General features: G+C 42.1%; 1 protein-coding gene across 1 annotated transcript in view; it reads left to right on the forward strand.

Moving 5' to 3' along the window:
* The first annotated feature begins 1,973 nt into the window (after positions 1 to 1,973).
* Positions 1,974 to 21,752, forward strand: part of obscnb (obscurin, cytoskeletal calmodulin and titin-interacting RhoGEF b) — a 48,741-nt gene continuing 28,962 nt past the window's right edge. Inside the window, exons 1-32 of the mRNA XM_058068215.2 lie at positions 1,974 to 2,215; positions 4,832 to 5,903; positions 7,845 to 8,114; positions 8,188 to 8,448; positions 8,681 to 8,986; positions 9,064 to 9,330; positions 9,411 to 9,514; positions 9,765 to 9,933; positions 10,002 to 10,277; positions 10,489 to 10,770; positions 10,850 to 11,125; positions 11,196 to 11,438; positions 11,870 to 12,151; positions 12,239 to 12,520; positions 12,628 to 12,903; positions 13,277 to 13,555; positions 13,635 to 13,901; positions 14,543 to 14,812; positions 14,885 to 15,151; positions 15,859 to 16,125; positions 16,196 to 16,308; positions 16,381 to 16,534; positions 16,612 to 16,773; positions 16,850 to 16,954; positions 17,465 to 17,731; positions 18,502 to 18,771; positions 18,858 to 19,124; positions 19,200 to 19,466; positions 20,030 to 20,296; positions 20,370 to 20,639; positions 20,719 to 20,988; positions 21,276 to 21,542. Of these exons, the coding sequence (XP_057924198.2) occupies positions 4,841 to 5,903; positions 7,845 to 8,114; positions 8,188 to 8,448; positions 8,681 to 8,986; positions 9,064 to 9,330; positions 9,411 to 9,514; positions 9,765 to 9,933; positions 10,002 to 10,277; positions 10,489 to 10,770; positions 10,850 to 11,125; positions 11,196 to 11,438; positions 11,870 to 12,151; positions 12,239 to 12,520; positions 12,628 to 12,903; positions 13,277 to 13,555; positions 13,635 to 13,901; positions 14,543 to 14,812; positions 14,885 to 15,151; positions 15,859 to 16,125; positions 16,196 to 16,308; positions 16,381 to 16,534; positions 16,612 to 16,773; positions 16,850 to 16,954; positions 17,465 to 17,731; positions 18,502 to 18,771; positions 18,858 to 19,124; positions 19,200 to 19,466; positions 20,030 to 20,296; positions 20,370 to 20,639; positions 20,719 to 20,988; positions 21,276 to 21,542 (8,386 nt within the window). The 5' untranslated portion in view covers positions 1,974 to 2,215; positions 4,832 to 4,840. The remainder of the gene's footprint in view (positions 2,216 to 4,831; positions 5,904 to 7,844; positions 8,115 to 8,187; positions 8,449 to 8,680; positions 8,987 to 9,063; positions 9,331 to 9,410; positions 9,515 to 9,764; positions 9,934 to 10,001; positions 10,278 to 10,488; positions 10,771 to 10,849; positions 11,126 to 11,195; positions 11,439 to 11,869; positions 12,152 to 12,238; positions 12,521 to 12,627; positions 12,904 to 13,276; positions 13,556 to 13,634; positions 13,902 to 14,542; positions 14,813 to 14,884; positions 15,152 to 15,858; positions 16,126 to 16,195; positions 16,309 to 16,380; positions 16,535 to 16,611; positions 16,774 to 16,849; positions 16,955 to 17,464; positions 17,732 to 18,501; positions 18,772 to 18,857; positions 19,125 to 19,199; positions 19,467 to 20,029; positions 20,297 to 20,369; positions 20,640 to 20,718; positions 20,989 to 21,275; positions 21,543 to 21,752) is intronic.

Consider the following 21,752-nt stretch of genomic DNA (forward strand, 5'->3'; position numbering starts at 1 on the left):
GCCTAAATCTGTCCTTAAGTGAAAATATCCTGCAGGTATTATCATCTCAGCAAGAGCATTTACTGAAGTTAGACGTTATCACAAAAGTATTTCGGTACAATGTAGCAACATTTTGACATTTCTCAGGTGAGTTTCAGTGCAGGAATGTCATGATGATGTCATCATACTTCTCTCACCAACACAATAAATTGACCACATTGACATTACTACAATTGATTCATAGTTTGAAAATCAGTGTGGACCGATCCCATCACTCCTCCGTAGTCATTAATGATATTTATGGACTTGGCAGTGTAATATCCCAGTGTAATATGGTCAGCCCGATACAGGGTCTTCCAGGGCCTAAAAATACAGGCTTACAGTATAAAAATAAATGTGGTCAGCTTTAAAGTATTAGTTTTGGTTGGTAGGCTTTTCCTTGTTGTATTTTATTGCCTGTTAAAGTTTGTTTCAAACTGATGTGTGAATATTTTGTCACCAAAACAATGATAAATGCACCTGATAACATCGCAACAAATTTAAATCACATTTTTTTACCCCATATTGGACTATATTGATATATATATTGGACTATGCAGAAGATCAGAAGTTCCTCTGTAGTGGTCATGGTCCAACAAAGTCCTCCAATTTGGAATTCACCTAAAATGTTCTGTAAAAACATAATGTTTGGGTTTTTTTGTTGCACACAACTTCACTGGGGGAAAGTAAACAAAATTTCAGCAAATCTCACAGGACTTCTTCATATAAGATACAATAAGATATGACTTTCAAGCACACAAGAGCAGATAAAGTGCAAAACAGTCTAATACAAATACAAAACAGAGTATATATACACTATGTACAGTTATATACATGTTGACCAAATCACAGGTTTCTTGCACGGTTATTGCAAGGTTTATTGCATGGTTAATTGCACGGTTATTGTACAGAATTTTTAGAGCCGGGTTTATTATATAGCCTGACAGCTGCAGGAATGAAAGACCAACAATATCTATGATATCTATCTTAGTTCAGTGACTATCTCAAGGATCATTTCAACAAGCAACTCTATCTTTGGGGTTCAGTATAAAATGGTGACATTGTTAAAAGTAGTACAATAAATATGTGAAAAGACTCACCTCCCAGGCAATAGCTGTCATCATGCAACATCTACAGGGTGCAATGCAATTTGTTAGTCTTCAGTGGTTAACTTCCTTTTACACAGTTAAGAAGCATCCTCACACACTTTATCATCAAAAAGGTTGTTAATGGTGACTACACTGTACATTGATTAGCTTCTATTTACACTTGCATTATGGTTAAGAATGTTAACAATTGTACTATTGGAAATTCAACCAATATTTGTAAGTTGGTTGTGTTCTATTCATATAGATTATAGAGGATCTTTGATTAGCGTTTTTGCAATATAGCCTTAAAAACAGCAAATCACTCTTGTCATATCGAGGATCTTTGCCCAGAATCTTTGCAGTCCATCCCTAAAAACAGCACCATTCTTCTGTCATAAGTTCTTTGGTAATTATCTTTTGTATTAAAAACTGTGACAAAGGATCTCTGACTTGCGTTTTTGCAGTAGATTTTTAAAAACAACTGAGTGCTCCTGTTATATAGAGGATCTCTGGATATCATTTTTGTTAGTTGATCCTTAAACACAGCAGTGTGCTCCTGCCATATAGATAATTTTTGATTTAACATTTTTACATTTTTTTAGGGAGACGTCCACACATTCATTTGACCTTTCACTAAATTTGCATGGCAAGAACTGGCTAACAAAGTATCCAATCAGATTATTCACTCGTTTCCAGCGCTGCTACGATATGCTAATATGTTTTAATCAACCCTGCATGACTTCCTTGAGGATTGTTTTGGGCTCTTTGAATGGCTACAGTCCTAAGTGGGAGTGTGCAGCCTGCAGCAAATGTGCAACAGAGTGACTGTGTGCTGCTATCTGCTCACTAAATGACAAGAGTCTATTTTGGAAAGGAGGCTGCGCCAAAATAGGCACGCCAGTTATCTGGCATCATTGCTGTAAGCAGGAGGACAAGAAAGAAAAAATAAGTTTAGTCAAGCGCGCACCATAGGACACTGGGGGATGCTACACACCACCCTGAATTTCCAAGCATTTAAGGATATTTAAATACAGAGAAGATTGGAATTCTTTCACTTTTTGGAAACTTCTATGACGCTACTCGAGTGACACATTGGAACAAGACTTAAGGTGATTACATCATGTTAACTTTAAAAAAATACATACTTTAAAATCTAGTTTGGATGCTTCTAATTGGAATTATGTGACTTTGGTATAGTTATATTTGTTTTATTCCCAATTTATAAATGTAATTGGTGCTTTTCTAGCAAGCATAATTTTCAGCTAGCCTCGCTAGCACACACCTGTCAGGTTGTCACTTTTGTTCCAAAGAAAAATGTGTTCTTTAATAGCTAAACTCCACTATTAAAGGTGTTTTTTTTTAATTAAATTAGTCTGTTGGGAAGTTAGTATACGTTAGTGTGGAGCCTTATCAGACAGCCGAGGCTCCATTGGCTTCTACAAATGGAAATGGATACAGACAGCCTGGGACAGCTGAGGTTATTTTTGGTTGTCCACAGTTGAAGGGACAGAGGCGACAAAGCTGCTGAATGTCACCCTTAGCGAGGGACGACAAGACAAACACGTCAGCTAAGTTTTGACCTTGTGCTGCTGTGGAACTCATTAGTTTGTGCGTATTAAAGCCACTTCCTGTTTTGTAGTGTAGTCTTGTAATGGAGGTTGTGTATTGATGATGAGTGACTGACACTGACTAAAATAAGTGCTCATAAATATGTCAGCCTGCACTCTGGATTTATGTCTATTTTCATAACACCAATTAATCTGTCAAACACTGGCACTCACCGGACACAACATTAGGGGCACCTGCGCAATCTACAACACCAATCAAAAATTTAAAGACATTTTCTCATTGAAATGCATGGGTCATGTGTACGGTTCCTGTTCCGATTTTGTGTTTTTACTTTATTTCCTCCCTTCTCTACCCCGACTCTACTGTGTTTGGTGGTGCAGCAGCGCACACTTGCTCCCGATCATTGAGCTGCTTTGTTGTTCTTATTTACACCTCACATGGTCAATTTGTTGCTGAGCCTCCTTTCTTTCTTCATTACTTTGTATTTTTGCATGTCATTTTCTGCATTCCAGGGGCCATTAACAGATTGTGGCAGAGTTTTACTTAATTGCAGGGTGTATTAAAACTGCAGATTTGCAAATATGTCAACACACTTTGCTCTTATATTCATGCATTTTCTATGCCACTTATCCTCACTAGGGTCGCTGGGGTATGTTGGAGCCTATCCCTGGACTGGTCACCAGCAAATGACATAGCACATGTCAACAAAAAATCATTCACGCGCACCTACGTACAATTTGGAGTCTCCAGTTAACCGAACATGCTTATTTTTGGTGTGTGTAATGTGTGCAAAAACTGGTTTACCCTGAGAAAGCCCAAGCTAAACATGCAAACGCCACACAAATATGCCCAAGCAGCGATTCGAACCCACATCTTCTCGATCTCCTAACTGTGTGGCCAACATACTAACCACTAGGTTTCCCATACATTAATGTATTTCTGGCAGCCCGCACAAATACATATGGACTCCCACAGATAGATGTGGCACTACCTGTTAGGCAGTATACACTGTGACTTCGCTCCGAAATCCCACGTGCTCAGCGTGAAAACTGAAAGACACAGTGTTTGTTGCATCACGCCTTTACTTGGTAATCAAATACAGTGGAACCTCGATTATGCCAAGATAAATACATTGCCCAGTACATTTTGTAGTTAGCACACAATATGGTGCGCATCTCGTCGTGTTGTTAACACACTGGGCTCTACTTTGGTAGGCCTGGCACGCCAACAGGGTGTGGCCAGCACACTTTGCAATTTTTGTGAGCAGCACAGTCAGGCGCAGCATAGCGCACCCACGCCCCCATCCCTCCCAAAGAGGGAGGAGCGACGGTGTGAGGTTTTAACACCGTCGAGTGTAATCTTAACCAATCAAATGAATGCCTCTCATTGCCTTTAAATGGGACACGTCATCTGTTCCTGACAGTTACATTAAACACAGCAGCAGGCTAATCCACGCATTTTACTTGTAATCCATTCCTGCTCTTCATCGCCAAATAGGAGAACCTTTGATGGTATATACTCGGTATCTCGTCATCAACTTCCTTGAGAAAAAAATGAACTGTAAAAGAAAATATATATCCTACAGCCAGATTTTAACAATCAACGTTATCTTTGTTTTTAGTTGTTATATTATTAGTTGTCTAATGGGTCACTTTCTCTGTTTCCATAAACTCTGCGCTGCTGTTGGCTCATTTACATACTAACAGTGATTGGATGTTTAGGATTGCCGCTTCTCCTCATTAGGGTCACAGTGGAGATAGAGCCTTTCCCAGCTGACTTTTGGCAAAAGGGGGTACACCCTGGACTGGTCAACAGTCAAAATAGTGTAAACGTCATATAAACAATCATTCACACTCACATTTGCACTGATGGACAAATTAGCCTCCAATTAACATACCATGTAAGTGTTTTTTGCAAAACCATCTGATAGGATATTGTTTGTATTGTACAACAATAACAGTTAATATTAAAAAAGGCAGTCCAACTAAACTAATTTAGATAAAATGTACATGAATGCATGTACACACAGCTGAAGTTCTGCAAGGGTGCTGACGTGCTAACTTTTGTGATCTATATGCTATCTAGGCAAGCTTGCTGTACTATTGATGTATTGCTGCAGTGTTTGTGTTTTTAAAAAATACAATTTTTGACTCAAGGTGCAAACCATGGATCCAAATTTATTTGGAGGGGCCCCCAGGTTCCTCACACGCCCCAAGGCCTTCTCTGTGTGCGTGGGCAAGGACGCCACCCTGAGCTGCACAATTGTCGGTAGCCCCACGCCACTTATCACCTGGGAAAAGGAGAAGCTGAAGCTGACATCTGGGGGCCGCTTCAAGACAGTAGAAGATGGGGAAGTGTACCGTCTCACCATCTATGACTTGGTCTTGGAAGACAGCGGCCAGTACCTGTGCAGGGCCAAAAACAGCATTGGGGAGGCCTATGCTGCTGTGACCCTCAAAGTGGCCCTTCCGACTGAGATGACGCCTAGGGCACCTGTGTTCATGATCAAGCCCACTTCAGCACGTGTAGGTTTAGGTGGGGATGCTGTTTTCCACTGCAGAGTTGCAGCTCACCCTGAAGCCAACTTTGACTGGGAAAAGGACGGCCGCTACCTTGGCGAGTCCAACCGTGTCAAGATTGTTTCAGACAGCGATAGCAGCACCTTGAAGATACAGAGCGTACGCAACCTGGACAGCGGCACTTATACCTGCAGGGCCCAGAACACCTTGGGTCGGGCCCACGCTGCCGCTGCCCTCGTGGTAGACGCACAGGATGCCCACCTACTCTCCTCCGACAACCACACTTCTCTCCTATCTCACCTCCAGAAACGCAAAGAAGAAATGAAGAAGGACATCTCTGTCTTTCGCATGGAGGACACAACGTCTTCTTTTAACTCAGGCAAAATCCCAGATGGTTTGGAACATGAGGTGAGGTCGTCGATCCTGGCAAAGCTGCCGAAGGGCGTGTTCACCCGCACGTGCACTGTCACCGAGGGCAAGCACGCCAAACTGAGCTGCTTTGTAACAGGTCACCCCAAGCCGCACATCATTTGGAGGAAGGATGGCACTAACATCAGTGAGGGCCGCCGTCATGTTATATATGAAGACCACGCGGAGAACTTCATCCTCAAAATCCTATACTGCAAGCAGAGCGACAATGGCTTCTACACCTGTAATGCCACTAACATGGCAGGACAGACATACAGTGCTGTGCTGGTAACAGTCAAGGGTGAGTGACTTTTTTATTTTTAACTAAATGTCAATACTTTACAGTGGTTCTCAACTTGTTTGCATTTCCACACGATTTTTGCTATGACTGGAGGTGTGTCCTGTAGCTTCACATAGTTTTGTGAGTTCACACAATTTTTTTTTTACCCATCCATGTCTCCTTGTCCCCTCCGTATGAACTGGAGTGTGTAGTATAGTTTCTTAATCCAGCAAATATAAAGGCCATCTAGCTGTGTTTGTCAGAGGGACAGCACTTTAAGTTCACACTCAATGTCCTTCCATTCCTGCTCAAACTTTGCCAAGTCGCCCATAAACATGGCACGCACTACATTGGCAGCGTGAGGTGCTTTCAGGTACATCGGTTCATTATGCAATTTATTTGGCAAAACCTGCGATCCACTGAAAATTGCTCTGTGACCCACTTTTGGGTCACGACCCACCAGTTGAGAATCACTGCTGTAATGGAACAAACTATTCATATTTTTTTTTCCGTTTTTTTAGTCACATTTTTAACAGACACACACAGTGTAAAAAGAAGTTAACCACCAAACCTCTCAGAAAATATTACAAAGTCAATCTGTTCGAGGGACAGACTGTGGCCTCCATAAACCTTTTGGTAGTGACATTCTGACAGTAGAAAGAAGTTAAAGGGTAGTCCATCAACAGTGACTTACCTTCCAATTGATCTCCAAAGTCCATTTTGAATGTAGTTCCACTGTTGCTGGGGCCAATTAAGTAAAGAGTTCTCAACACAATATGTGTTCAAAATAGGAATACATTTGCATCACAAAAATGCTTCCTCAAAACATTTTGACCTCATAATGTGTGTTTATGTGTTTGTCACATAAACATGACTGCACAGGCGACAGTGTGCAAAGATACAGCGGGATACATAATGTATATAAAGCCAAGCTTTTTTTGATTTCAGATTTTTTTAAGATTTCTTTTTTGTGGAAGCATTTTTGTGATGCAAACATATTACTCTTTTGAACGCATATTGTTTTGAGAAGCCAAACTCTTTACTTTAATGGCCCCAGGAACAAAGCGGAACTACGTTCTTCATCCCCAAAATCTGACCAGAATTGGATTCAGGAAACCAAGTGGGGGGTAAGTAGCTGTTAATGAACTACACTGCTGATGGGGATGTCATATAACTTCATGTCAAAAAATCCCAACTATCCCTTTAAGAACAAAAGAAGCTAACCACTAGTGTGCAGTGTATGGTGTATTTTAGTAATTGTAATTTAGCAATTGTAATATAATAGAGATGCTTTAATACATGCTGCCTGTCAGTGCTAGTAGTTGTAACTCTATGTCAGCAGCTGCAGTACTCTAAATGTTCATAGATCAAACACTTATTTACAAGCTTAAAAGCATGTGAGGCTTTTCACAACATGATTGAATTGTGGCTCCTCTTCTGAGGGGAAGTGTAGGGTTGCATCTATTTTCTGCTGGCGACGAGAAGTTCACCATCGCTATCACGTTGACACTACAGTTTGTGTGACGTCCCTTGAGGGAAAGGGGGATGGAATTGGGCACAGCGTGAAAAAGTACAGTGTTGATCTTTATTTGTTTTGACAGGAGCTTTGCCACGAGAGGACAGGGTCAGTCACCGTACAAGAAACTGCTTCTGATGTTTACATACAGGGGTTGCTGTTTGTAACATAACATCATGGCAAGGGGAAAATCAATTCAGTTTCTGTTTATCAAAGGCAAATCTAATAAACTAATATGAATTTTGCAAATGTTAATTTGCAATGTTAATTCCAGTAAATTCCCATATATTAGCATAAATTTCCATCAAAGTTTCCAAAAATCGCAGCCCTGTTATGGATGAATGGGCGTAAAATGAAAAATAATTCATAACATATTGACAAAGAGACAAAATGCTTGATGCCGCATCGTACAATAAACATGTTTTCCTTTCCTTTCATTATGCCAGAGCCAAAGGTGCCGTTCAGGAGGAAGCTTCAAGATGTGGAGGTCCAAGAGAAAACATCAGCCACACTGATGTGCGAGGTGCCAGTCAGTGGCAACCAGACCAGCTGGTTCATGGAGGAGACGCGTCTGGAACAAAACAGAAAGTATTGCATGGAGGAGCAAGGTACCCTGCGTCGTCTCACCATACACAACGTGACCACGAACGATGATGGCGTGTACATCTGTGAAATGAAGGAGGGCAGCCGTACTGTGGCAGAGCTCACCGTCCTGGGTAGGACTTCAGTTCTTCATCTTAAAAGTCAATATATTCCCTACACCTTTAATTGTCCTATTCAATGCCTCAGGCAACATTACCAAGAAGCTTCCTCGGAGAACAGTGGTTCCTGTCAGCGACACAGTCATCTTCTGTGTGGAGCTGGAGCATCCCTGCCCTGATGCCTACTGGACCCGCAATGGCGACAAGCTGAAGGAGGATTCCCGCATTTCTATTGCTTGCCTTCTCAGGCAGTACACTCTTACCATTAGAGAGTGTCTGGCAGACGACTCAGGAGAAGTGGCGTTTGTGGCTGGAGACTGCAAGACGTCCACCCGATTCTCCGTCACTGGTAATTGTGTTACTTGTTTTCTCTTCATATTCAGAGCTTATTCAGAGCTGTTTATTGATTTGTCTTCACATTCACATCTCTCTCTTGATTTCTCGCATTCCGCTTGTGGAAACTCTTACTTAATAAAACACATTACTTCTACTTGTTGATTGTTTATAGGTTTAAGTGCATATTAAGATCAAACTTTTCCAACAGGCTTCCTGTTGATTAACTATCATATGTAATTCTCCAGCTGCAAGGAAGCATCCTCCCGATCCCCCAGTTGATCCTGTGGTGCAGAACAAGACTGACTCAGCCATCACCTTTCAGTGGTCTCCTCCTGACAGCGACCGCCCTGTGCCCATTAAGGGCTATATCGTGGAGAGGAGAAAGGTTGGTGCTCAGACCTGGCAGAGGTGCAACGCTGGAGAAACCGTTTTGTCCACAGAGATCACGATCTCTAACTTCGTAGAGGAAGCCACTTACCAATTCCGCATCTCTGCGACCAATGACTTTGGCCAGAGTGCCTACTTGGAAGTGCCTGGAAGCTTCTACCTTGGTAGGAGTGATATCTCTCATATCCTGGCAATATATTGGTGCTATAAGCTCCTAAACTGTTGTGTTGTTGTGCTTTAGAACCCACAGCAGAAATCATAAAAGGCCTTGAGAGCAGCACCGCAGTATCTGGTGAGGAGTTCTCCATCTCAGTGGAGCTGTCGGCTGTTTGTTCGGGCTTCTGGTCTCTCAATGGCCGTCTCCTGCGCAGCGGGGGTGACTACCTCATCACACGCTCCAAGAATGTGCACGTTTTACTTATACGAGAGGTGACCCTGGACATGAACGGTGCAGAAATCAAGTTCGTGGGCGGAGGCTCACAGAGCAGTTGTGTCTTAGCCGTAAAGGGTATGCACAAATTGAGAAAGTTATCATGCTATGAATGTGAAATTATGAAGTAACACTCTTCCCTCACATGTGTATTGTAGCCCCCGCTATTAGGTTCACTAATAAGGAAAATATCCAAGAGGTGACCTGCAGCGCCCAAGACACTGCTCAGATGACGGCTGAGGTGTCAGATTACGATGCACAGGTTTGTGATAGGGACATTATTGTAACTTTACCTCTGCAGCTATGTTGTGTAGTTCCTCAGTTACTGGAACTGCTGTACAAATAAAATAAATTGGGAAGATAATAATAAAAATAAATAATTATTTAAATTTAAAAAAAAATATTAAAATTATTTAACTATGTAAGTTTGTACAAAATTAAGCATTTGTTTGTATTATAAATATCAGAGGTCTAGTTTTTGATTTTGTTGTTGTTGTAATTTTATGGCATAGGTGGTTTGGATGAGAAATGGGCGAGAGGTAAAAATGGGCAAGAAGTATGAAAGCGTGATCATGGACCGCAGGAGGATGCTCATGGTCCACAATGTTACAGAAGAAGATGTGGGCATCTACCAGTGTGTTTGCGCTGATGACAAAATTTCCGTGCAGCTTGCCCTTAAAGGTATACCACTCTCAGAGCTGTATGATAAATTACTATTGTTAATACTAATACATTTCCTTTCTCTCTAGATGAACCCGCCAAGTTTCTAAACAAGCCGAGAGGTCCCATGGGGCTGTTGTCCTGCCTGAAAGGAGATCTTGAGCTGAGCTGTGAGGTCTCTCCTGCCAGCGCAAACGTGGTGTGGAGAAAAGATCTGGTGGAGATCACTGAGGACCAAAGAACTAGCATTATTGCCAAAGGAATCCAAAGGAAACTCATCATTAAGAATGCCAAAAAAAGCGACGAAGGTCATTACTCCTGTGAGACAGCTGCCGACAAAGTCACATTCCAGGTGAAGATTAAAGGTAGGTACTTTGTTTGGTTGTTTTTCCTTACTTGGTGAGTACTTTTTTTGTAGTTTGGCTAGTATTCACGCTGGTATTTTTTATCAGCCTTTCAGACGACCGCGTTTTCACTTGACCTAATGAACCGTACCTGCAGAGAAAACGTTGTGGTTTACTGAACCAAACATGACAAGTGAACTTACCCTTATAGAAAACATTATTTCTTTGTCAGAAACTCCGGCCCAACCTGCCTTCTCCAACAAGGAGTCAGTGCAAGGGGAGGTGAAAGCGATCCTCTCCCAAAAAGCCACGCTCAGTTGCACAATGTCAGACAGCAAGACAGAAGTGAAATGGTACAAAGACGGCAAGCTGCTCATATCCAGTCGGACAATCTACTCTGAAGTCAAAGGCAGTAATCGTCTGCTGGTGATTGAAAAGGTGGACAGGAGTGATGCTGGGGAGTACACCTGTGAAGCCGGAGGAGAGAAGCTGGTCTTTAAATTTACAGTGCAAGGTAGATATGATAATTACCTTTTATTTACGTTTAAGTATGAGCTACTACACTCTAACCTTCTCATTTTAACTTATTCTAGATGATCAGTCAGCCTTCGTCAATCAGGAATCAGTCCAGAGAGAAGTGACTGCCACACTCTCTCAGAGAGCCACTTTGTGCTGTGAAGTATCTGACTCCCACAAGGAGGTGAAGTGGTACAAAGATGGCAAGCTGTTGTCCTTTAGCAAGATCATACATGCAGAGGCAAAGGGCAAGAGTCGCCAGCTGGTGATCGACAGCATTGAGCAGAAAGATGGCGGGGAGTACATCTGTGAAGCTGGGGCAGAGAAGCTGGCTTTTAAGATCCACGTGACCGGTAGGAAAATACATTAAAATCATTGAATTCAGTAAATCACTCCTGAGTTTTTTTGCCTACATGCCATCAGAGCCTCCGTCAGCCTTCTTCAACAAAGGAGAGAAAGCCACGCTGAGCTGTGAGTTGGCTGATTCCAAGACAGAAGTAAAATGGTACAAGGATGGCAAACTGCTTGTCAGCGGCAAGACATTGCGTACAGAGTTGAAGGGCAAGACTCGCCAGCTGGTGATTGACAGTGTGGAGAAGAAGGATGCTGGGGTATACACCTGTGAGGCTGGGGCTGAGAAGCTGATCTTTAAACTCTATGTGACAGGTAAGAGATGCAGCAAGAAATGTTGTCACCTTCGTAGAACTGTATGTTGTGGTATGTCTGTGGCATGTCTGAAAAGGAGTAGGAAGAAGTAGATCTTATTTAATCCCCCTTGTGAATGTCTCAGCAATTACAGTTGGTTCACTCCCCATGTTTTTATTTATCCAGCATAAATCTAAATGACCAATTTACACAAAAAACTAGAGAGATGTAAAAAGGGTGAAGAATATCATCATAAAAAGCCAGGATTTTGTTTACATCTTCAGTTTTTTGACAGTTATCCACCCATTTGCAATGAACATGACTGCCAACTACAGGACTGGAATGGAATTTAGAATTTCATGCATTTGTTTGTTAAATTGTACAGCTCGGCTTACTGGTTTTATCAACCATTATCCATAGCGTAATACAGATCTCCATTATTATCTCTGCAGATGTTCAAAGCAAGCCAGCCTTCTCCAACATCGACTCACTTCAGAGGGAGGTGATAGCCTCTCTCTCCCAGAAAGCTCTCCTGACATGTGAAGTGTCCAGTACCGACACAGAAGTGAAATGGTACAAGGATGGCAAAGTGCTGGCCTCCAGTAAGACGATACGTGCAGAGTCCAAGGGCAAGAGTCGCCAGCTGGTATTTGACAGTGTGGAGAAGAAGGATGCTGGGGAGTACGTCTGTGAGGCTGGAAGTGAAAAGCTGAAGTTCAGGATACAAGTGGCAGGTATTGTTTCATCTAACACACACACAAAAAAGTGTTAAGATACTGAATATTTCAACAATGTGTTGACTTCCTCAATTAATGCCACAGCCGTTCAGTCCAAGTCAGCCTTCTCCAACAAGGAATCCATCCAGAAGGAGGTGAAAGCATCTGTCTCCCAGAAAGCCACCTTGAGCTGTGAGGTGGCAGATTCAAAGATCGAGGTGAAATGGTACAAAGATGGCAAGCTGTTGTCTTCGAGCAAGACTCTACATAAAGAGTCGAAGGACAAGAGTCGTCACCTGGTGATTGACAGTTTAATAAAGGAGGACGCTGGAGAATACACATGTGTGGCTGGAACTGAGAAGCTGACATTCAGGATACAGGTGGCAGGTAACAGATATTCATCTTACTTTTACAGCCTGTGGCACCCAGCCAATTATATAATTATGTTTAATGCTTGCTGCTTACAATGACTATTCCTTAAATTTGTTCCACAGATGCCCCTGCTGGCTTCTCCAACAAGGACTCAGTCCAAAGGGAGGTGAAAGCCATTCTTTCCAAGAAAGCCACATTAAGCTGTGAGGTTTCCGATGCCAAAACAGAAGTAAAATGGTACAAGAATGGCAAGCTGCTGACTTCCAGCACAGGGCTCCACATGGAGGCAAAGGGCAGGAGTCGGGAGATGGTGATAGAAAAAATGGACAAAAAAGATGTCGGGGAATACACATGTGAGGCTGGAGCAGAGAAGCTGGTGTTTAAACTGCAGATGGCAGGTAAATTATTTTTAAAAAGAAATATACCTATTGACCCTAAGAACCCTGAATATAAGACAACCGTTCTTTTTCAAGACGAAATTAATCTTTTTTTTTTTAGTATCAGTAGTATCAAATGCCTACTTTTTTTTAGCTGCTGGACATTTTTTGCGTCTTTGAGCATTAAATTAGCATCATAACACCTCCTCTGTTCTTTGCTAACATGCCTAACCTTCAAAACACCTTTTTCCCCACTTCCCACTTTGACACTTGCTTCTTAACATATATAGAGAAATCTCAAGATCCCTGATTTTTTAGACTTTTTTATTGTCTTATATTTGACTCAATAACATACTCTTTTGCTTGTACATTCCAAACGTGTTCCTCTCTCTAGATATACCTGCCACATTCCAGAAGAAGTCTGCAAAGGACACATCATTCATCATTCAATCAAGTGAGAACATTGTTTTGACCAGTGAGCTGGCGGCTGAGAGCACTGTAAGTGTGAGGTGGTTTAAAGATGGTGTGGAGCTCAAGGAGGGCGGCAAGTACCAAATGAAAAAAGACGGCCTGTCTCATACTCTCGTTGTCAAATCCACCGAATCCAAAGACAGCGGCGTGTACTCTTGTATTACAGCGGATGACAAACTGGAGTTCAAAGTCCAGGTTAAAGGTCAGCCAGCCTTTTTTTGTAAGAATTAGGAGCTCCACTCCATTTACTTCATTTTGTTTTGCCATTTATTTTTTTGCAGAGGCTGTGTTGGAGTTTCTTGTACCCTTGAAAGCCTCAACAGTTGATTTAGGGGGCACACTGATTCTGATGTGTGAATTGAACCAAGCCTCAGGGGATGTTGTGTGGTACCACGGTGGTTCTGAGGTCAAACACGGAGGCAGGTTCTTCATCAAGACAGATGTTGCTAAGCGGATTCTCACAGTCACCAACGTGACGAAGGAAGACGAAGGCGAATACAGCTGTGAATGTAAAAATGACAAGACCTCTGCCAAAGTCTCCGTAATAGGTAACTAATTTAGGGCACCATTGGCCAACTATTTTGTGTGAGTGGCACACATGACACAAGAAGTTCGCTTGTGCCATCACTTCATTACTCCAAATTTCCTTACTTGTGGATTATATATCTTTGTGCAAGATGGCACCTCACTCCCTGAAGCCTTAAGAGGTAGACATCAAGTTGACAGGTAGCTCTACCCCAAACTCCAGTTCAAGCACGGGTGTGCACAAGAGTGGGCCAGATAGGTTACACTTGTGCATGAGCATACGCACCATCGGCTTTGACTTTGATTATTTAAAATTATTTACAATTTATTTATTGCCTTTGATTTCATTGAAAACACACCGCTTATCCTCATTTGGGTCACAGGGGTATGCTGGAGCCTATCCCAGCTGAATTTGGGCGGTGGGGTACATCCTGGACTGGTTGCCAGACAATTGCAGATTAATTCAAGTCATTTTGTTTATTTTTATTCTGTGATGGGGCAATTATCATTAATTAATTAACTGTTTTGAGGAATGACCATATTGATTATATAACGTGTCCACATTGTGCGGTAGTGCCTGTCCTGCTGCATGACCTAAAGAGTTTTATTTATTTTACGCAAGCAGGCTGTTGTTATTAATAAGTTGATGTATTGTTCTTTTCAGCTCCCAGATCAGTTAGGCTGACTTCAAAGCTCAACAATGTTGCTGCGATAGAGGGAAAAGACGGCATTTTCAAGTGCACCGTCACCCCAGCTGACGTGCACGTTAAATGGTTTCACAACAACGTTCCCATCACTTCCGGAGCCAAGTATAAGATTGAGCATGCGGCCAACAGCCACTCAGTCACCATTACGTCTGTCACCCAAAAGGATGCTGGAGAGATCAGCGTAGACGCCGAGGGGAAAAGCTGCAAAGCTACTCTTCAAGTCCAACGTAGGAAACATAGGTGTCGTAGGTGTCATTTATTTGCCTTGAGTATTCCTAATACCTCTTTTTACCTCTCAGGTGAGCCGGTGACATTTAAGAGAAAGTTGGAGAACTTGACTGTGGAGGAGCAGAGTGAAGCCAAGCTGGAGGTGGAGCTGAGTAAGCCGTCAGATGAAGTCAAGTGGATGAAGAACAGCATTGTGTTGCAGACTTCAGAGAACACGGAGGTCCGAGTCGATGGGGCTAAGCTGGCTCTGGTCCTCAAGAGCGTTACATATTCTGACCGCGGCTTCTACTCCTGTGAAACCCTAGATGACAAAACACAGGCCAAGCTCACTGTGGAGAGTAAGTCTCACAATGATGACTCCTGGTAATATATAAGTACTGTATCTCTCAAAAGTGAGTTACAGAATTACAGTGTATTGTCTCATGGGACAATACTATAGAAATGAAACTTACATACTGTATACTGTACCATAGAGTAGTCAGTGCACAGTTTTTACAGCAGTATATAGTTACTATCCACTGAAAACGACTCAACACACAGCCATTATTGTCTAAATAGCTGGCAACACAAGGAGTACACAACAGTAAAACACACAAGTACACCTCACAGTGAACATGTCCAACATACGTGGCCACTTCATCACCTACACCATTGAGTTGGGTTTGGGCTCTTTATCATGTTGGAAAACTGCCAGTGCATCATTCCATCATTGTATCAGTATTGGAATGTATATTTCCCCAATGAACAACAGCTCCACAGTAGTGGCAGTATTTGTACAGCCCCAGACCATGATGCTGACTTTAAGATACTATTTTTTGGGGACTCTATTGTGTGGTCAGATGTTTAGACTATGATGGCTGTGTGTTGTTATTTTTAGTGAACAGTAAATCTATACTCTTATCCAAGTTATACCCAGACTACAACTCTAATTTAATAGTGTTGAGAAGATATACTGTATTAAAATGATTGCTGAATGTGAAGGGGTGTACAGTAGTCATTTTTGTGAGATACTGACATTGCTGACACACTAATGTTTCCTCCTCAGTGAAGAAAATCCAGATAGTAAAAGGTCTCACTGAGACAAAAGCACATGAGACAGAGACAGTCGCCCTTGAGGTTGAGCTCAGCCAGGCAGATACTGAAGGCTTCTGGACCAGGGACGGGATTAAGCTCAAATCAGGTCCTGACTGCCGTGTCACAGTGCTAGGAAAGAAGCACACCCTCACTTTGTCAAATCTGACAAGAGAGGATGCAGGAACCATCGGCTTCCAAGCGGAAGGAGTGCGTACTTCCTGCAAACTCATTGTTGCAGGTATAGTGACACTTTTTTTTTCATAGTGCATTTTTCAAAGATGTAGATTAAAAATGTTATTATTTGTCAGAACCTCCTGCTACGATCTCAAAGCCCATTTTGGATATCAGTGTTACTGAGAAGGAGAAGGTGACTTTTGAGTGTGAGGTGTCTAGAACAAATGCGGAAGTAAAATGGTTCAAGGTGAGACGTCACTGCAGCTTGTAACCACATGAAGTGTATGTGCAATTAAAACCTGTGAATTACATCATCCAGGATGATGTAGAACTGAGACCAGGGAGGAATTATAGCATCCACTCTTTGGCACGAAAACGCACTTTGGTCATCAACAAGTGTGCACCTGAAGACGCAGGCAGTTACATCTGTCGCACCACCGATGACAATACATGTGCCAAGCTCACTGTTCTTGGTAAGATTTGACTCATTGTTGATCACATTGTACTAGGAAAGCTCAAACACAAAGAGACATTTTTCCCACCACTGCAGCCAGAGATATTAAGATTGTGAAGACGCTGGAGGATGTGGAGGTGACAGAGAAGGAGAGCGCCACATTTGTCTGTGAAATCTCACACGATGACGTGGAATGCCAGTGGTACAGAGGGGATGCTAAAGTTAAAGCAGGGGACAACATCAAGCTGAGACAAGAAGGTGAAGAAAATGTGTTTGGAAAGTATGATTAATTTTGACATTGTGGTGATTTTTTGTGTCTGTTTTCTAAACACAGGCAGAACACATAAGCTGCTGTTTAAAAGTGTATCTCCAGAAGATATAGGTGAGATTAAATTTACAGCCGAGAATGCCTCTTCAACTGCACAACTGAGGGTGAAAGGTAAATATGCCATTATATTATAATATTACATTATAATATTACCATTATAGTTGTTATAGGTGGTTCCATAATCACGGTTTGGTACTGTACAATGCTAAATATTTATTAATAGTTCCCCATCTCTACTGAACAACACTGCTTTCATCTTATATACTGTCCGTTCATATATAAACAGGAAATGGAAGACATTTTTAAAGCTGTTGCTTTGGGGCTCTTCCTGTCCCTCACTTATGGTTAACTGCGTGGGAACTCGCCTCTGTACTGTATTGAAAAATCCAATTACAAATACATGTACTGTCACACCTTTATCAATGCATGGTTTTGGTTGCTATTATGTGACAGTTTTTGTTGCAAGAGATGGATTCACTTGATGTCAACTTGCAACATGCATGGAGACTTAAAACAACACACTGACACCTATTAAACACAATCCGTCCAGGCTTTTGGGAGCCATTAGGGTCCTTTCATACACCCATACACTACATGATCAATTGCATTCATTTGCTGTAGAACTCCCCGTCAACTTTGTGAAGAAGCTCAGGGATAAGATAGCCATCTATAAGCACCGTGGCCACCTGGAGTGCCAAGTGTCACGGGCCAGCGCCAAAGTCAAGTGGTTCAAAAACAAGACGGAACTCAGAGCCGGCAAGAAGTATGAGATCAAAAGCGAGGACGTATACCGAAAGCTCACTGTCATCGACGTTGACTCCGGGGATGAAGACACTTACACATGTGATGCCATTGATGACAAGACATCATGTAAACTACTTGTGGAAGGTAACACGATAAACAGAGGCTTATTTGTAGCCTATTTATAAGAGTAAAGCACCAAACACAAGCTTCAATTTACAAATATTCAGTCTTATTAGCAAAATTGTTATGGGGTCGAGTAAGTCACCGAATATAGAAAATAACTAATCCTCACATTGATCATTATTAATGTTTGATGTGCCATGCATGTAGAGCAATAATGTCACAGAAATGGCTAATTATCTTTAATGTACAGTGTATATTTATAATTGCAATGGATAATTTGGTTGGTTTGGTTGTCAATAATATGTTAAGTACAGTAGTTACTTTCATCATTATATTAGAGGCATTATTAATAATGATTTGAATTATATGGGCATAAAACAGGGGTCTGTGAAAGTTTGGGGGCCACCTAATATATGCATAAACTGTGAAATGTTGTTGGAACTGTTCAATTCAGACATTGCGCCTCTTTTTCTATGACAAAATAGTACAAAAAGACAATGACCGTAATGTTTGAGTCAAGATCTGCTTCACAAATAAAGTACAATTAAATGTTACTCGTCATATTAACAAAACAAGTAACTCACATCTCCTTTCATTTTGTCAAAGTAGCTATAAAAGCAATGAAACTTGGAGACTACTGCCGTAATGGTTGATCTTTTGTGGTTACTATTCGCTATTACACTTGAATTAGTTTGATACATTAGCTAATATTTTTAAGAATAATTCTTTTTATTCACATTTGTCATTTAAGTCATTATTTCTTTCTATATCTTTTTTGATTACCTTTACAGAACAGTCAATCAGCATTGTGCGGGAGCTGAGTCCCGTCGAGGTGACAGAATCCTTCGTTGCTGTCTTCGAAGTTGAGCTCAGCATGCAACTGGTCAAGCCCCCAATATGGACTCTCTGTGGGGTCGCCGTGCAAAAGAGCGCTGACATTGAGATAGAGCAAGAGGGTACGATGCATCGCCTCACATTCAAAAAGACCAAGTCGTCGATGACGGGACCTGTGCAGTTCACCGCTGGGAAGAGCAAGTCCCTGGCTCAACTCACAGTTAAAGGCAAGAGTCTGTCACTTCCGTTATAACTTTTTTTTTAAATAATGAAGCTGTTTGTTCATATACAGTATCTATTATTTTGCATGTAGAGCGTCCCCTTGAGGTTGCAGAACCTATCAAAGACGTGAAGGCCAAAGAGAAAAGCTCAGCCATGCTTACCTGTAAATTCTCTGCCCCACCTAAAGAGGTGCAATGGTTTAAAGGCCAGGTAGCTCTCTTTCCATCAGACAAATACAACACCAAGCAAGACGCCACAAGGGCTCAACTCACTATTCACATGCTGACTGAGGAAGACAGTGGCGAGTATTGCTGTCAGTCGGGACCTGCCTCAACCAAAGGCAGTCTACTAATTGAAGGTGCCATTTCATAGAATAGCCATAGAAATTACAAGCCCTTGTGCAGCAAACTAAACCACTTTTGTCCTCTCTTAGTGCGTGATATTAAATTGACCAAGCACCTCGCTGACACAGAGGTGGATGAGGACAGCGACGCAGTATTCACATGTGAGGTCAACTACGCAGATGAAGACGCCTGTTGGCTTCTTAATGACAAGGAGCTCTTCACAAATGATGTCAACACTATAAGTCACGAGGGAAAAGTCCACAAACTCACCCTCAAGAACCTGGCACCTCAGGACGGAGGGATTATCACAGTTAAAGTCCGCAAAGTGAAGGAGTCTGTCACGCTTAAGGTTAAAGGTAAGAACTCAACAATTTCTAAACAGATATTGTCATATGAAACGATGTAAGCGATCAACATCTCAGGTTGGGATCAGCAGCACACCATGCCCACCATACATGGTGTTAATTGTGGATACTGGTCCAGAATCTCTTTGAAGCCATTCGGAAGTTGTTCTCCATGCCTTCTTTGAACGTCTCCAATGTCCGACTTTTTGCCCCAACCTTGACAGCATCCCTCACCCTCAACGGGTTCTGGGATTACCGCCACGACAGGCACCAACCACCTTACAGCCACAGCTCAGACCAGTTGCCTCAAAAATGGAGGCACGGAACATGGCCCATTTGGACTAAGTGTCCGCCGCCTCCCTTGGAACACGTTCAAAGCTATCCTGGAGATGGGAGTTGAAACTTCTGACAGGGACTCTGCCAGACCCACACAATGCATTTGGGCATGCCATGTCCTTCCCCACTATTGAAGCTTTCCCTTCTTATGGCATATTTTTGCCATATTGTTCTTATTTTAAGGGATTCCATTTTTGTATTTTCCTTCCTCAATCATTATATGTTTGCTATCTCTCTAGAAAAGCCAGCCCTGTTCCTCAAATCTCTGGATGATGTTGTTGGCGAGGAGAAAGGCTTGATCACTCTGGCCTGTGAGGTGTCAAAGCCCAGGGTTTCTCCCACGTGGAGGAAAGAAGGCAGCCTTATTAGTGCTGGAACCAAATATGAGTTCCTTCACACTGGCAAATCTTTGGGACTCATCATCAAGGATGTGAGCAAAGATGATGCTGGGGAGTACACTTGTGATCTTGGAACTGAGGTGTCCAAGGCTAAGGTCACTGTAAGAGGTTGGTTTGGTGTTGGACTGGAATTATGCCTTGGGTGGGATCTGTAGTGCAGTGACTGCATGTTTTTTTTTAGAAATTGGCATTGGGATCACAAAGTGGCTGAAGTTATCTGAGGTGAACGAGGGGGAGACATGCAGCTTTGAGTGCATCCTATCCCGTGAGAGCACTGATGAGTGCTCCTGGACTCTGAATGGACAAAATGTTACCAATGGGGGACGTTTTAAAGTTACCAGCAGAGGACGGAAATACATGCTGACGATCAAGGACATCACCCCTGCTGATGCTGGAGAGGTGGTCTTCAGAATTAAAGACCTCACCTCTAAAGCAACGCTAACAGTTGAAGGTGAATTGTGTAGCTTTGGTGTGTGTTACTGGCTCAATAATGCAAAAGAACTGTGACAAAATATTTTCATATGTTGCAGGAAAGGCTTCATCACTGTCAAGGGAACTAGAAAATGTAAGCGTGGCTCAAGGGGAAGATGCTACCTTTACCTGTGAAGTGACACAGGCCACCTCTACTGTCAAATGGACAAAGGAGGGCAAAGCCATAAAGAAGAGCCAGAAGTATGACATCAGAAAAGAAGAGAGGATCGTGAAGCTAGTCATCTACAACGTCTCAGCTCAAGACTCCGGCGAGTACAGCTGTGAAGTTGTTGGAGGTGCAACCACAAAAGCCAGGCTTCAGGTTAAAGGTGAGGATGGAATTAGCTGATTTTCTAGATTTCTTTAAGTAAAAATCTGTCAATTTAGCCATCAACTTGTACCTAACTTGTACGTTAAGTTACGTCATTAGTTTTGTTTTTCTTCATTTTTCTCAAGCAGCTGTACGCTGCTGTAAGAAGTTGCTTATTTGCAATAGTGTTCAATCACACAGCTGTTCAAAATGACGTTAAATACTATAAATAAATACTATAGCTTGCTATAGTTTTGCTATAGTTTTACTACCTGGAATTGCAGTCATTTTTTCTTTGCTTTATAGAGCCAATCCACAAGTTCACCAAAGCACTAAAAGACATCCAAGCAGATGAGAAGACCTCTGTGACTTTGCAATGTGAGACTGCTCAAACTCCGTCCTCGGTGACATGGCTCAAAGGGCACACAGAGCTCAAGGCTGGAGGTCGGTTCGAGATGTGCCAGAAGGAGGAAGCCTTAACTCTCACCATCAAACAACTTGAGGAAGAAGACAGTGATATCTACACTTGTGATGTGGGCACAGCTAAGAGCATGGCAAAGGTGACAGTTAAAGGTAAGAAGTGCCTACATAGTATGTATCTGTTTCTACTTTTATGAGATATGTATTTTACACACCCATTTAAAGTGTCAATGGGTCCGCAATTACTTAACTGCAGAATTTATCTGTAAGGAATTTATTGAGAATATCATATATATTTTAATATCATTTTCTACAAGCATTCATTCATTCATTTTCTACTGCTTGTCCATTCTACCGCGGCCG

Source organism: Doryrhamphus excisus, linkage group LG6 (assembly GCF_037039965.1).
Source record: "Doryrhamphus excisus strain RoL-2023G ecotype Guam linkage group LG6, RoL_Dexc_Guam_v1.1, whole genome shotgun sequence".
NCBI classification, from domain to species: Eukaryota; Metazoa; Chordata; class Actinopteri; order Syngnathiformes; family Syngnathidae; genus Doryrhamphus; species Doryrhamphus excisus.